Genomic DNA, 15694 nt, shown 5'->3' on the forward strand with positions numbered 1-15694 from the left:
GATTTCACGCAATGACAAGTTTGCACAGCTGCACAGGCATACGTCTTCACGGGTCACAAGAAAGCATGCTCGGTCACAGCCGTCCGTACTGATTTTCGTTGGATTGTGCTGCTAGTGAGGAAAAGTGGGACAGAAAATGGATGTTGAATGTCTCATATTTTTGGCCTACAAATGTTCTTTATACAAATATATTCACTGTCATGATGTCTGTGTATTGTATCTTGGCATGGGTTGCTCCCACGTGGTCCGACTTAGAAATTTGAGTGATGTCTTCAACACACGAATGGCAACCAATGACCCCCTAGGCCACAAAATTTCAAATCTGACAAGACTTCTTAAAGCAGTCAGCCATTGTTAATGATAGTAATGAGAGCTGTCCCAGCTCAATTTGTGTGCTGGACCATGCTAGTCGATTGCATGTCAGATAATGTAGACAAAGAACCAGTCGCACTCTTCAATGAATCAACATGTCGATTTTTTGGAAAGTCAAAGAAAGCCAGAGGATTTGGACAAAAGCTTCCTGTGCTGCTGCAAGAATACAATCCAATCAAAAAGAAATCTAGTTCCTCAATCCCCCAGAACTGTACACAGCATCAATATAAATGGCCGAGGTAACTTAAGCAAAGGAATTTTTCAGGCATTCATTAGGTCTACTTCACTCGTCCCTCCACTGGTTTGTCGCGGTCGGTCCGGAATGGGACAATGCTGACTCTGCCACTTTCTTTTGCTTCATCTAGATGCGACAGAGGAGTTTTTTGAGTATGACGCAGAGGAGTTCCTGGCCTTCCTGACCCTGCTCATCACAGAGGGACGGACGCCGGAATATTCGGTGAAGGGCAGGACCGAGGGGCTGCACTGTCCGCCCGCCCAGTCGGCCATGCCGCCTCTTCACAAGCACGAATGCAGCGATAAACTACCACAGGTATAACAACTGCAGTCTTACCGTGAGTTGTTGTTTATATTTGAAACCTCATAAATGTCCCTCGCTGCCTGTTTTGGGAGAACAATCACAACTAACTAAGACCCCGAAATGACCCTCTTGTCTTGTGTGAGTCTCTCTTGGGCCCCATCTGCTATGCGCCCCACCAAATACACACACACTCTTTCAGGTGTCCTGACATTGACACTCACTAATGATTACCCACCATTCGCTTTTCTCTGTGTCAAAAAGTGTCAGCAGGCACGGCGGACCCGTTCGGAGGTGATCCTGCTCTGGAGGAACAGCATCCCCATCATGATCGAGGTCATGCTCCTGCCCGACTGTTGCTATGGAGATGAGTGCACACCGAGCGACCCCATCAGCGACCCGGTCATCAAACAAGATGCGCTGCTGCTGGAGAGATGGACTTTGCAGCCACTTCCAAGGCAGTAAGAGCAAACACCAGAGCATACTTGTTGACCAGATTTAGTCATGGGAGCATTCATTCAATTTTGCTTGGTTAAAATAATATAATGTACGCTATGTGGTCATTGATGCCTTTTGTTTATTTTGCTTCACAGTTATGAAAGAAGATAAAAATTGTGTGTTTACTCATTTAACTCATTCACTCCCACAGACGTTTTTAAACGTCTTTTCAGACTTGGTCTAGAATTGGCTGGTACTGAATGAGATAATTGTGGATTAAGAGTGAAGCACTGCTGCCAGCAGCAGGCAAAAAAAAACGGTGCCAAAAAGTAGGTCAGTTCGGCCTGGATATTTTGGGATCCTGTCAAATGTAAATCACACAAAACCGAACCAAATGGTCCAGGAGCCTTTAGTTTTTGCTATATGAAATTTCAAGGTCTCATGGTTCCCAATCAGATGATGAACCACCCACCTGGCAGTACCTTATTTTGGCCCTCATAAATTTCTCTGGATGTAAATGTAGACAAAGGTTCCCGCAGGCCAAACATACATTCTTTTGCCAAAAGTTCCTTGCTCTTGGGTCATGTTCCTATGGAGGAAATGTGCTTAGCCTAAATGGAACTACACTAAGTCCAGACTAATTTACTGTTCATTAAAGATAATGAATAATCTAAATAATCTAAATGAAGGGGGAAAAAAACATTAAATCCGAGATAAATACCTTGGCACCCACCGGGTTAATTAGCCTGGAAAGTTGGCCCACTTCTATGCTCACTTTTGTTGAACGAAGTCATGGACCCCTGGATGTTTTTGCATTAACCCGACACACTGACACCTTTCCACCATTTAATTTTCTTCCCCTTAAAACAGAAGTGGTGACCGTTTCATTGAGGAGAAGACTCTGCTGTTGGCCGTGCGCTCCTACGTTTTCTTCTCGCAGCTCAGCGCCTGGCTCAGTGCCTCCCACGGCCTCGTCCCCAGAAACATCCTCTACAGGTTGGTTTCCACACTTGCCTTAAGATCGTGACACTGGTGGGCATGAAACACGTTGACATGAGTGTTTGTTACAAATTAAGATCAAGACTCATGTAACAGTAGTGTCGATACTTTTTTAACAGAATCAGTGCTGCCAATGAGGACTTGGTGTGGCAGTTTTCACAGCCGCCATCCGAACACATTTTCCCCATCCCCAACGTCTCCCAGAGTGTTGCGCTGCAAGTCCGCGTCCAGTCGCTTCCCCGTCAGCCCACCTATCCCACCTTGGCGTGCAGCATCCACACCGGCCTGCCCCCGCTCTACAACAAGACTCCCAGCCTCAACCCGAACCTCAACAGCCACGGTGGTCTGCCCACCTTCCGAAAAAGCCAGGAACCCAGCAAAGAGAACCTCCACCACAACTCCAACATATACAACAAGAGCTCCAGCTCCACGACGGGCCTCCCGCTCAACGGAATGCCCATCCCCAATCTTCCCATTAACAATATTCCCATCAACAGCCTTCCGCACACAGCCACGGCGCCCCCCTACAGCAAAAAGACACAGGAGCCGAGTGAAAACCACACGTATCAGAATGGAGAGCTTCCGCAGGTCAACGTCCCCCAAAGTCAGGACTCCCCACTGTTCCGCCGATCCTCTCGCTCGCCCACACCCTCGCGCTCCCATTCTCCCTCTGGGCTCTCGGGAAAGTGGCTTTACCCGCCCCTCAATGGTTCATCGGACCCACCGCTTTTGGAAGATTATGGATGCAACACCAACAGCAGCGACAGGTCAAAAGCGCCCCTGCCCGAGCCGCTCCGAGCCTTCAAGAGTTTCTCATTGGCTGAGCCTGCCCGCTGCCCCTCGCCGCGGCCCGCAGCGAATGAAACCAATCCCCTCATCGGCTCACTGTTACAGGAGAGACAGGAAGTTATAGCCCGCATCGCACAGAGGCTCAACTTCTGCGACCCCACAGCACCACCGCTTCCCCCAGCCCTTTTTGCCATGGACAACCCTCCCAAAGCCACGTGGGGCAGTAGCCATGACGACATAGCCACCAGTAAGACCAAAGAGCCAGAGGTACCGCCCTATGAATGTGTGGGACATGCTTGGCCAAACCCCTTCCACACACCATCCACCAGCACATCTTTCCACAAGCGGGAGACCTCCTCCCCGAAACCAACTGCCTGCAGGAAGCTGAGGCTGACTGAGATGAGAGATGAGAGTACAGAGAGGGAGAGGGAGAAAAGCGTCGAGAAGGAGCGAGAGGGCTCACACATCGCTCAGGCAGTGCACGACATTACTCGACTCATCCAGGAAAGACTCTCCGTCCCCTCGCTGTCCCCCACCCACAGCAGGTGTGGCAGTCCTTTGCACCACACACACACAACAACGGTCACGCACACGATACGCACGTATTCGCACCACCCTGCACATGTCCCACACACCTCGCATGATGGATACACGAATGGCCACAACCAAGAACCTGACAGGGGCCCACACGCCGCTGCCCCACATATGCCTCTTTGCACAAACAAACCCCGGCTCGACCCAGGGACCGATTGCCATTCTCCTCGGGCCCAAAATGGTGCCCACTTTACACTTGAAGAACCTTCACTCAGAGGCCAGCTGCAAGCTCGTCCACGTTTACAAAGTCCCAGACAAGAAAAGCTCACAGTCCATACAACCAGCAGTCATATTTTCCCTCCATCCCTCGAGAACGGGTCTAGAATTGCCCTGTCCTCCAACCAATCTTGCAAAGAATCCACATTCAGCTGTAATGCAGTCCAAAACCACAGCAAGCCTCAGTCACCCACACGGGCTGATGCTTCAACCCAAGATGAGAACCAAAAACGTAGACAGTCTCCAGACCTGACCCCCCGTACTACTGTCCTGGTAAGAGACCTTTGAATTGAGCTTTTGACCAACTCTGTCATCATGAAAATTCATTTGCAGGCTGTCAAGCCCAATCTTACACTCCGGGTGGCGCGAGAACCACTGGTGGAGGTCATTCTACCTAATCAAAGGCCATAAAAAAGGCACTCCCAAAAGAGGCACAGTGGTGAATTGAGGAAAATTCGATTATACTTGCGGGTCATCGATTGATATTTTTATCACTAGCACAATGAAGCACTGTTTCTCATACTCTTTGGTCTCAAGTGTTTCACGCTGATAACATACGGGCGATCGCCCTGTCATTAAAACGTTTCAGTATCAAGTGAACCCAACTATTTGTAGACGCATGGGACTTAGCCCTGCTGAGAGAAGCGGGTATCTTATTGATGCCATCCCCCAAAAATTGTTTATCATTGCCTACAGATGCCAATGTGGTTTTAAAGCAATGCTGTTATTGTTGATGTGCATCAGCACAAAAACAGCAAATAGTTTTTAAGCAAATAACGGAAGCAAATTTCTGAATGCCCACAAAAATGCAGAGATTCACTTTACACAGTGAGAAATGATTCAAAATAAACATCGGTGTTAGCTGATCCTGTCACTACGCCACGGTCTCTACTTCGACACAGCTGTTCATTTTCTTGCTGCGTTCTCAGTTAAAATATGTCTTCTTACTGACAGGTAAATACGGGGCAACCTTGTTCTCATTCTGTTTCGCGGTTTCCAGCCATACGATTTGGAAGTATAAAAAAAAACAACCGTATTGTACATCTGAGCCAAGCTGGAAATGTGCAGTGGAAAAATGAGAATAGTTCATTGGCCTCACTCATGAATATCATCACACTGAATTTGAAGCAAAACAAAAATTAATCTTGTGTGTCTGCATACTTTGAAGGGATACTAAAGTTTAAACAACAACAGAGCAACAACTCCAGTTCCAGGATATGTAAAACTGTGACTTTAAACACAGTTTGCATGTGGGAAAAAGGTGGAGGAAACGCTTGAAATGTGGTTTTAAGAATAACTCTATTTGTGTTTATAGCTTTGACCAGGCAGGTAAAAAGTGGTAGTAAAAAATGATGCACGGTGCTTGAGAAAATGCTTTCAAATATGATGCAGGTTTACTGCCAGATGCTTTAACCTCTGCTTCCTTCACTCTGTAGCAAACCCACGGACCCTCTCCCCTGGGGCCCTGCAACGGCTGGAGGAAGCAGAATCGCCACTCGTTAGATGCCACGGCGACCAAGGCCTTCCACCCCTGCACGGGTCTGCCCCTGCTCTCAAGCCCTGTACGAAATCACACCCATACTCGCACCCTTTTGACTAATGTCTTAATGACTCAACTCACAGAGACTTTTTAACCATGATGAAGCCTCAGTAGTTCCAGTGTGTGTGCGCATGCGTCATAACACCGCTCTCAGCAGCCATATGTGACGTTACTCACAATGCAGTCATCACGAAGGAGACTTTGAAATATCTGGCAGGACTGCCGAGTAGTTAGAGGATGATCACGCATATACACATGCACACTCACCCTCTGGCAGCATGATTCACTCATACCTCTCAAAGTGAGGTAGCCGTGAGTCATATGACACTCCCATCTCGCTTACATCTGATTTCTAAAATGCACACCCGTACATGGAACCGAGCTATCTTTTATTCAATCGCAATTAAAGCAACAATACTTACAGTATGTATCATGTCCTTTGTGTCTCTGGCAGGTTCCCCAAAGGAAAAACCAATCTGGCTACTTTGACCTGGACACATCTCTAGTTGGCTGTAAGGGTTTGCCTTGGGCCTCTGGAAAAAGGTACCCCTTGGATCTTTACTGTTAAATCCGCTTGACGTGTGTGCAGATTTGCTGCTTCTATGCAGCAACTAAATGTGTTAGGCATGTAGACACGGTATAAATACTTATCTCGACTGGCGTCTTGAATGTCACAATGGAACAAAATGTGTTGGTCCTTGTTTCTTCTAGTCCTCCACCTGTGCTGAACATCTAAGCTGTGGCATGTTCCACTCAAAATGTTGAGCCACAACAGAACTCTGCGAGCGCAGCAGCAACTGCCTACTCAGTGCACGTGTGGGCAGTGTGTGCTTCTCTGCCGCTTTCTATGCAGCAGCTACTTGCAAAGTTTAATCTTTGATTTTGAAATCAGTCATCATCGCATTATTCTTTTAGTAAAGGCACATCTGTGTGGCTTTCTTCATTTTTTTCCTATCATCTGGATAACCTATCTGGAAACTGCTGTGTACATCAATGTATGAGGTTCTTTTACCTCAGCGCTTTTGGCTCAGAGAGTGTGTTACCTCATCACCATAAAATTCCATGACCTTGTGAACAGGTCAATCAAGTGTATGTGCGTGTGTTTTAAACCCTCAGGGTGTGCCCTAAGGGTGACGAGTACACAGATGATGCTCGGCAGCTGTTCAGTGCAAGTGCTCCGTCTGCAAGTCTCAGTCTACTTGGCAACTTTGAGGTACAGCACCAACAACATTCACTGTATGCTATTGCTGTAGCTCATCTAATTCATTCATGCAGTTTTATTCAATTAAAAACAGTTTCCATGCATCTTAATGAAAGGTCTCTGACATTTTCTGTCGAAATGCACAAAAGATAAAGAATTACCGTATTTTCACGACTATAAGGCGCCATTAAAAGTCTTAAATTTTCTCCAAAATGGACAGGACGCCTTATGGTGCGGAGCGTCCTTTATATGCGCTGAGTTCCAAAATCTGACTGACAGCCGACACGCTGTTTATATAGAGAAAAGGCGGAAGTGACTGTGAAAGAAGTCGGCCAATCAGGGAAGGGTGGGCGTGTATATATACATATATGGAGAGGGAGAGAGAGAGAGAGAGGGAGAGAGAGGACAGACAAGCTAGTCCGCCAATGGTGAAGGGTGGGCGTGTAAGTGGACGCCTCAAGCCAGTACCAATACTTGTATAGCGTGTGGCAATGTGCATTGTTGCAAAACAACTCCGGTTTTGGTTTCTAAGAACCCCTGAAAATAAATTCGACAAAGAGACATGCCTACGAAGCTCAGTTAAAACTTAAAGCCACCGGTTATGCTTTTGGCATGCGTGACCATCTCACAGCAGCGGTGAAAAATCAAGTTAAGCAAATGAACTCTGAGCTTGCCGTTATTCCCGGAGGCTTGACTAAAGAACTCCAACCGCTGGACATTGGCATCAACCGGGCGTTCAAAGTAAAGTTGCGAACAGCATGGGAACAATGATCGATGGCAAACACAACTTTACAAAGAGTGAGAGGCAGCGCTGGGCGAGTTACGCCACAATACGCAACAACGAGAGGGAACGCGGCGTTTTTGATGGATTACGGTACTTGCACAATTGTTCAATTCCTTCTACACACACACGCGCTGCCACCATGTTTCGCTCTGTTCTTTACTTTCAAATGTGGGAAAGCTTCACACGAGAGAAATGTTGACTTTGCTGTTGCTACTCCTTCTTTCCGCTCGGCAATGCGTAGCAACTCACACTAGCATGTGATGCATTCAATGACAACTGAGATGTGCAGTCCTCTGCTTCTGATACAGAGGATGAGGACTTTGATGGATTTCTGGGTGATGATTGATCGAAAACGTGAGAACATTGTACGATGGCTAAATAAAATACACCCGATCTCAGTTCTGCTTTCGTTGCCTTTTTAAAAACGTGTTTTTATCTTATCTGTATGTCTTGGCATGCTACCCTATGCTTCAAGCTAACGTGTTAGAGTGCGCGCATGCATGCCGTATGTTTAAGCTGGCGTATGTTTTACCACTGTAAAACTGCGGCTATTCGTACGATGCGTCCTGTGTATGTGTAAAATACAGAAATGTCACGCATTAATGAGACTGCGGCCATTAGTACGATGCGTCGAATAGTCGTGAAAATACGGTACATAGCACGCTCTACATCCACTTGTCACACATGTATGTTTCCTTTTGTTTTGAGTCAATAAGGTGCACACAGCCTTTACTGACATTGAACGTTAAGTGGTCTATGCACCACCTTTGGAGGCTCAACGGTAGTCTTACTTTAACCTGTGCAGCATTTTGTCTATTTTTCTGGTCCTTTTGATCGAGAGTGGATGCACACATGAAGTACAAAGCCCAATTGTGTGCACTCTGATTCCTCCCCTGTAACACACCTCACAGTTTATTCACAGCAGCTTTGCAAATCAAGCAAGTAGATTTGTGTGAGGCAGACAAGTGGTAAGGTTATGAACACGATAGTTGGGCATTGAAATCCATAGTGCACATGCAGCCATTTTATACATTTTGAGTGTGGGTAAATAGTGTGTTTAATGTGACAATTAATGGTCTTTTCAAAATGGACACTTGTCAGGAGTGTGTGTTAAACTACCGCCTGGAGCCTTTAGGATCAGTGGATGGCTTTACGGCCGAAGTAGGTGCTAGCGGGTCCTTCTGCCCCAGTCACCTCACTTTACCCGTGGACGTGTCATTCTACAGCGTCTCCGATGACAACGCCCCATCACCTTATATGGTAAACATCTGTAATTGATTTGTCAGTAGAATACACTGTCACAATTTGTTTTATATTCATGAGTTTGTTTGTTAAAGAATTATTTGCTATATATACACTGTATGATACCATGACATTTCCTTAGGAAGTCATAAAATACCAACTCTATGCCCCCCTAAAGAAATGTGTTTTGTTCGCAGGGTGTGATCAATCTGGAGTCGCTGGGGAAAAGGGGCTATCGAGTACCTCCATCAGGAACCATTCAAGTGGTAATGGCACTGTTCAAATACTTGGGGGCGGGGGTCTACTTTAATATTACATCAGCATAATTTTTCCAACTGAGTCCAGTGTCCAGAGCAAGTCGGGTGGTGGGAGACCCCTAGTGGTAGTGACACAATCACATACGGAAAGTTGGACTCGAGTATACAGGTAGCGTTGTACTACAGAAGCGTATTACTGCCACAGGAGGAAAAACAAATGTTAAAGTTATCATGATAAAATGTGAAATATTGATTACGTTATTGTGTAAAACCTATGTTAAAACGTTTTAAGTTTTGCTTCTGCATTGGTAGAGTCACAGCCCTCTACATATCTATGGAGGGCTATCTATAAAGGGCTCCACCAGGGATTTGATCCGGAAGTAATTGTTTCATTTTGTTCGGCTGAATACGGAAGCGAAACTTACCACAAAATAACATAGCTTATTACGTGAAACTTGTCACATTAGTACATGAAACATTTTTCCGAGCATTGCAGCAATACACTTTTGTAAATTTACATCTGATGGAACTTATGAGTTAGGAAAGATTTAGATCCCCTTTTGCTCCCCGGACTCTTAACTCTACATCCCACCAAGACCTTTGGACAATTGTGTGCTTGACAGCTTTGCGGGAGCAAAGTGTAGAAGTCCATTGTGTGCTCCCAGTGCACATAGCAAGTTCGAAAAAGGCATACTTGGATGAATTTGGTGTGGAAGAAGCCTATCAAACACCTACGCGATGAACTAGAACAGAGATTGTGGGCCAACAGCCCCTCACTGGTTCAAAAATCCCCACAGACACACTTCAACATTTGAAAGTCTTCCCAGACGAGTTGGGACTGTTATAACTTCAAAAGGCAGAGAAGCAACCTAATTTTTCTTCTATATTCACTTCGTGCCAGTGCAGTGACTAGGCTTCCTGATTCTTTTGTCCAAAAACTGTAAATGTTTTGTTCTGCAAAAATATTTCAGCACGCAGTGAGATGCTGTGTGATATATCTCACATAATGTTCTCTGCCCGCCGCAGACCTTATTCAACCCGAACAAGACGGTGGTGAAGATGTTTGTGGTGATGTACGACCTACGAACCATGCCAGCAGGACACCAGACCTTCCTGCGCCAGAGGACGTTCTCTGTCCCTGTCAGGCGGGACTCGAACCATCAGATCAACAGGAAGCCTCACACTTTGGGCCAGGCACGCACTCTGCGCTACCTTGTTCATCTAAGGTGAGAAGCCTTTTCTAGATAAGCTCTCAAAGTATCTTGTGCCTGACGAATCACTCATTAAACACCGCCCACATTATAAAGGAGACAATATGCAATGTTTGCACAATGTAAAGCATTTCCTTTCTGTCTTAATAAAATATAAACGTTACTTGTGCAAAGGATAATGAATGACAGGATACTTAATATCCACCTGTCATATTCTGGTTCAAAATGACCTGCGTTTTAACGTGGTTCCATCTCTTGCAAATGACGAGTACAGCTTTTGTTACCGTGACAACTGGAATGGTGCTTGGGCACGACAAAAAAGGGAGCAGCTATTCGATGTTGCAACTTGGTCACTTTTGCACTATTCAGTATGTAGCGAGTTGTCAAATCTCTCAAATTTTTCAAAATGGCGAGTTACAACAAATTTCAACACTATTTCAAGTGCCATCAACATAGCACCAGTATTGCTCCCGAGTCATAGATTTTCTCTGACCTAACCACAAAAACACTGAGGACCTGTTAGACTCAATAATTATACATATTCTCTGTATAACAAATACATGTTAAATCTCAGTTAATTGACAAAAAGTGAATTTCCAAAATGCTCACTGTGAATATGCGGGAGTCCACTGTGTAACCATAGCCCTCTATACTGAGCACCAAGTCACAGAATTACACTTGTCAACTTGTGTAGCAACGTGGCGCATGACATCACCAGACAGAAAATATTCCTTGCTGAACATAAGATAAGATATCCTTTATTCGTCCCACACTGGGGAAATTTACAGCCTCCAGCAGCAAGAATGTACAGTGCCCTCCATAAGTATTGGCACCCCTGGTTGAGATGTGTTTTTTAGCTTCCAATTATTTTATTTTTTTTTCTAAATAATATGGGACCTTAATGGAAAAAAAGAGAAAAATCCAACCTTCAATACAAGTGCATTTATTCAGTGGGGAAAAAATCCCACATAAAGAAATAATTATTTGACATCAAATAATGTGTGTCACAATTATTAGCACCCCTGGTGTTAATATTTTGTACAACCCCCTTTTGCCAACAAAACAGCACCTAATCTTCTCCTATAATGTTTCACAAGATGGGAAAAGACAGAAAGAGGGATCTTCAGCCATTCCTCTTTGCAGAATCTCTCTAAATCATCCAGAGACCTGGGTCCTCTCCTCTGTACTCTCCTCTTCAGCTCACCCCACAGGTTCTCAATGGGGTTGAGGTCAGGGGACTGAGATGGCCATGGGAGGAGCTTGATTTTGTGTCTGGTGAACCATTTCTGTGTAGATTTGGCCATATGTTTAGGGTCATTGTCTTGCTGAAAGACCCAGTGACGACCCAGCTTCAGCTTTCGGGCAGAGGGCAACAGATTTTGATTTAAAATGTCCTGGTATTTCAAAGCATTCATGATGCCATGCACCCTAACAAGGTTCCCAGGGCCTTTGGAAGCGAAACAGCCCCACAGCATCACTGACCCACCCCCATACTTCACAGTGGGTATGAGGTGCTTTTCAGCATGCGCATCTTTCGTGGTACGCCAGACCCACTTAGAGTGTTTGTTGCCAAAAAGCTCAATCTTGGTCTCATCTGACCAAAGCACACGGTCCCAGTTGAAGCCCCAATACCGCTTGGCGAACTCCAGACGCTTGCGTTTATGATTGTGAGTGAGGAAAGGTTTTCTCCGTGCATGCCTCCCAAACAGCTTGTTGGCGTGTAGACAGCGCCTGATGGTTGATTTGGAGACTTTGTGACCCCAGGATGCTACCATTTGTTGTAATTCTGTAACAGTGAGCTTTGGAGATCTTTTGATTTCTCTTACCATCCTCCTCACTGTGCGTGGTGGCAAAATAAACTTGGCTCCTCGTCCAGGCTTGTTTACCACTGTTCCAGTTGTTTTGAACTTCTTAATTATTCCTCTCACAGTGGATATGGGCAGCTGCAGTTGAGTGGCAATCTTCTTGTAGCCTCTGCCTGACCTGTGAAGGTCGACGCACATCTGCCTCACTTGTATGCTGTGTTCCTTTGTCTTTCCCATGTTTAAGAGTGGATAAGAGAAATGGCCTCGGTGTCACGTCATATTTATACCCCAGGGAGACAGGAAGTGATGAATTACTAATTAAATGTTCCTACATACTCTGGTAAACTTTGTAAACTACTGTAGAAATGACAGAAATGCTTCAATTATGTTTATTTCCTGGGAATTGTTAAGGGTGCCAATAATTGTGGAACAGGTGATTTGATGTCAAATAATTATTTCTTTATGTGGGATTTTTTCCCCACTGAATAAATGCACTTGTATTGAAGGTTGGATTTTTCTCTTTTTTTCCATTAAGGTCCCATATTATTTAGAAAAAAAATAAAATAATTGGAAGCTAAAAAACACATCTCAACCAGGGGTGCCAATAATTATGGAGGGCACTGTATGTAGAAAGAAGAAAGGAGACAGAGAAAAAAAAACAACCAACATCTTTCAATTAAATACAATATGAACACAAATGGATAAATCGCAGTACTATTTACAATTTTCCTTCACATCATTTAATTATTATTATTATTATGATTGTTATTTTTTATTCATCAGCCTGACAGCAGTCGGTAGGAACAAGCGTCGGTATCTCTCCTTCTTGCAGCGCGGGTGTAACAGTCTCTGGCTGAAGGAGCTACCAAGTGCTGTCAGGGCGGGCTGGAGGGGGTGGGAGAGACTGGCCATCATAGCTTTTAGCTTAGTTAGCATCCTTCTGTTGCCCACCTCCTCCAGAGTGTCAAGGGAGCAACCCAGGACAGAACTGGCCTTCCTGACCAGTCGCTCGAGTCTCTTTCTGTCCCGGGCTGAGATGCTGCCTGACCAGCAGACAATGCCATAATGGATGGCCGAGGCCACCAGCGAGTTATAAAACGTCTTAAGGAGTGACCCCTGAACCCCAAAAGACCTCAGTTTCCTGAGTAGGAAGAGTCGGCTCTGTCCTTTCCTAATCAGGGTGTCCGTGTTTGTAGACCAGTCCAGTTTGTCGTTCAGAAGAACACCAAGGTACTTGTAGGAGGTCACCCTCTCTATGTCCATACCCTGGATGTTCATCGGTGCTGGTGAGGACTTTTTCCTGCAGAAATCCACAACCAACTCCTTAGTTTTCCTAGGGTTGATCTGGAGGAGATTCTCCTGGCACCAGTCCACAAAGTCCTTTGTCAGTCCCCTGTACTCCCGATCGTCCCCTTCTGTAATGAGGCCAACAATCGCAGAGTCATCGGAGAACTTCTGAAGGTGGCAGTTTGGAGTGTCGTGTCTGAAGTCCGAGGTGTAGAGGATGAACAGGAATGGAGCCAGAACAGTCCCCTGCGGCGCTCCAGTGCTGCAGAGAAGCCGGTCCGACTCACATTTGAGTGGGTGCTGCTTTTATCAGAGGCTACTGCTGATAACACTGATGGCTAACTACTCGTCTATTAGCGTCGACATCGCTTGGCAATGGCAGATCTTGGGAGGAGTTTGGTTTCTTTTACCGATGTGTGGTTATTGTGAAAAATGTCATCTTTGCTTTCTTGCCACTAGATTCCAGAGCTCAAAGTCTGGGAAGATCTACCTCCACAGGGACATCCGTCTGCTGTTTTCTAGGAAATCCATGGAGGTGGACAGCGGTGCTGCCTACGAACTACAGTCATTTACTGAATCCCCCATCGACCCACCGTTCTCGCCTCGCTGCTGACGCTGGACTTACTCCCTCATACCCCCCCCCCCTTTCTCCACCTGGCAGGCCATAGCCGCACCTCCATGCCAGCCATGAGTCATTGTATCAGCCTGTTATTTGTATTGGATGAGAGATTGAAGGACAGCAGATGATGGAGTGCACCCCCATCTGGGACGCTTGTTAAAAGGAAATTCTCTGTTGACGTGCATGAACTTTGTTGTGACTGACAGCTGGAGTGTGCAGGGTTTTGAGGTCCTGCTAGAAAATGCCTTAAAATATTTAAAAGGTAATCCTTGATGTTTGTGTATCCCCCCCCCCCCCCCGCCTCCTGCGTCTGGCAGGAGAGTCGAGACCAATGATTGTCCACAGGACCAGTTGGACTCAATAATTCTGCACAGTCTGTGCAACAGTCCCTAAACAAGATTGTTGATTTGGACCTCATTGTGACATAACGAATTCATGTTGAATCTCAGTTACTTGACAAATGCAATACCTTTTGAATGGGGGGGGGGGGGGGGGTAGCTTGTTGACTTGCAGACAAAAAAGACTAATTTCGACTCAATAGCCCCTTTTACACTGCCTGGTTCCAACGGCATTTTGCTGCCTTTAATTGGATTTTTTTATATAAAAAAAAAAAGACGTTGGATGCGGAAATTTTGCTGGCTCTCTGTGTAAAAGATGCGGAAATGTTGCTGGATCTCTGTGTAAAAGAGGCTAATGATTCCCGAAGTTGGAGCAGCACCTGTGTCGCCGAATGAGAAGAAATTGGCTGCAGTGGACCACCTTGCTGTCATCCACCCCATCCCCTCAACAAACAAAAGGACCACCGAAGACATCAACCATGCAATCACACAGAGTTAAAGTGGACCCCCCCCCCCCCCCCCCCCCGTCCAAACTGGAAAAGAAAGCGAAAAATTATTGTCAGATTTCTTTTTGTACTGTTACAAAAACCACTTTGTTGGAAGTGTTGCAATAGAGAAAGAATAACCTTACTTTTAAGTGTTTACTTTCAGTTTACCTAACCATCCTGTTTATTTAATATTTAAATTAATATTTCCGTTTCTATTTGTGATGTCTGTCATGCCAAGATGACTTAGTGTAAACTGTATATCATAGTATTTTTGACATTAATATTCAAATCTGAAAATATATCTATCTTCTAAAGCCATCTTTAAATCTGCTCTTGTCTCTGTCATTTTTTTCCCTACAGGATTTCTAATTCAGTTAGTAATTATAATTTCCGATTTTCTGCATTTTTAAACGAGTTCACTAAATAATTTCACACATGCTTTAGCTAATAGGCTAATAATTATTTTACAACTAAAGGGAACATATTTACTGTGTGATTAAAAAATAATCGATTTCAAAAATTAATGTCTTGACAGACGGGTTCTAAACAATCATTAGAATCAAGCAATACAAAAATCTGTCACGGTGGACTTTCAGGTTTTTTAACAGTGGCCAGTGCGGTGAACAGCTACGTATATAAAACAATTTGCAGAGAAATTTGCCTATGTTTGTGTTTAATTCCTTCAAGTGATTTTTTTTGGAAAGAGGAATCCTAAGGTGGAATATGATGGCTGCGATGATGGAACAGCATAGGATTTGGAAAGTCTCACTGTGTTGCCCACTTCTCGGATATGACCTGCAAAACAAACGTTTGTCAAGATGGATTCACGTGTCCCACGAGCTTTTGGATGCTGGTCAGTTGCTTGAAAAACAGAAATGTATTCGTGCCTGTTTTAAACAAATATACGTTTATCTACAAAATGTAGTGTAAATCCAAATTATTTTATCGGGATTTTGGTCACAAGCAGCACATGCGCCAA

The 15694-nt window shown here is 45.0% G+C and overlaps 1 protein-coding gene across 1 annotated transcript in view; it reads left to right on the forward strand.

The window, feature by feature from the left end:
• The window catches only part of atosa (atos homolog A), a 34631-nt gene extending 19586 nt beyond the window's left edge, over positions 1-15045 (forward strand). Inside the window, exons 2-12 of the mRNA XM_052062839.1 lie at positions 738-922; positions 1172-1368; positions 2216-2341; positions 2464-4216; positions 5380-5505; positions 5938-6026; positions 6600-6696; positions 8570-8728; positions 8908-8976; positions 9994-10193; positions 13730-15045. Of these exons, the coding sequence (XP_051918799.1) occupies positions 738-922; positions 1172-1368; positions 2216-2341; positions 2464-4216; positions 5380-5505; positions 5938-6026; positions 6600-6696; positions 8570-8728; positions 8908-8976; positions 9994-10193; positions 13730-13883 (3155 nt within the window). The 3' untranslated portion in view covers positions 13884-15045. The remainder of the gene's footprint in view (positions 1-737; positions 923-1171; positions 1369-2215; positions 2342-2463; positions 4217-5379; positions 5506-5937; positions 6027-6599; positions 6697-8569; positions 8729-8907; positions 8977-9993; positions 10194-13729) is intronic.
• The last annotated feature ends 649 nt before the right edge of the window (positions 15046-15694 follow it).

This window comes from Hippocampus zosterae, chromosome 4 (assembly GCF_025434085.1).
Source record: "Hippocampus zosterae strain Florida chromosome 4, ASM2543408v3, whole genome shotgun sequence".
Taxonomy (NCBI): Eukaryota; Metazoa; Chordata; class Actinopteri; order Syngnathiformes; family Syngnathidae; genus Hippocampus; species Hippocampus zosterae.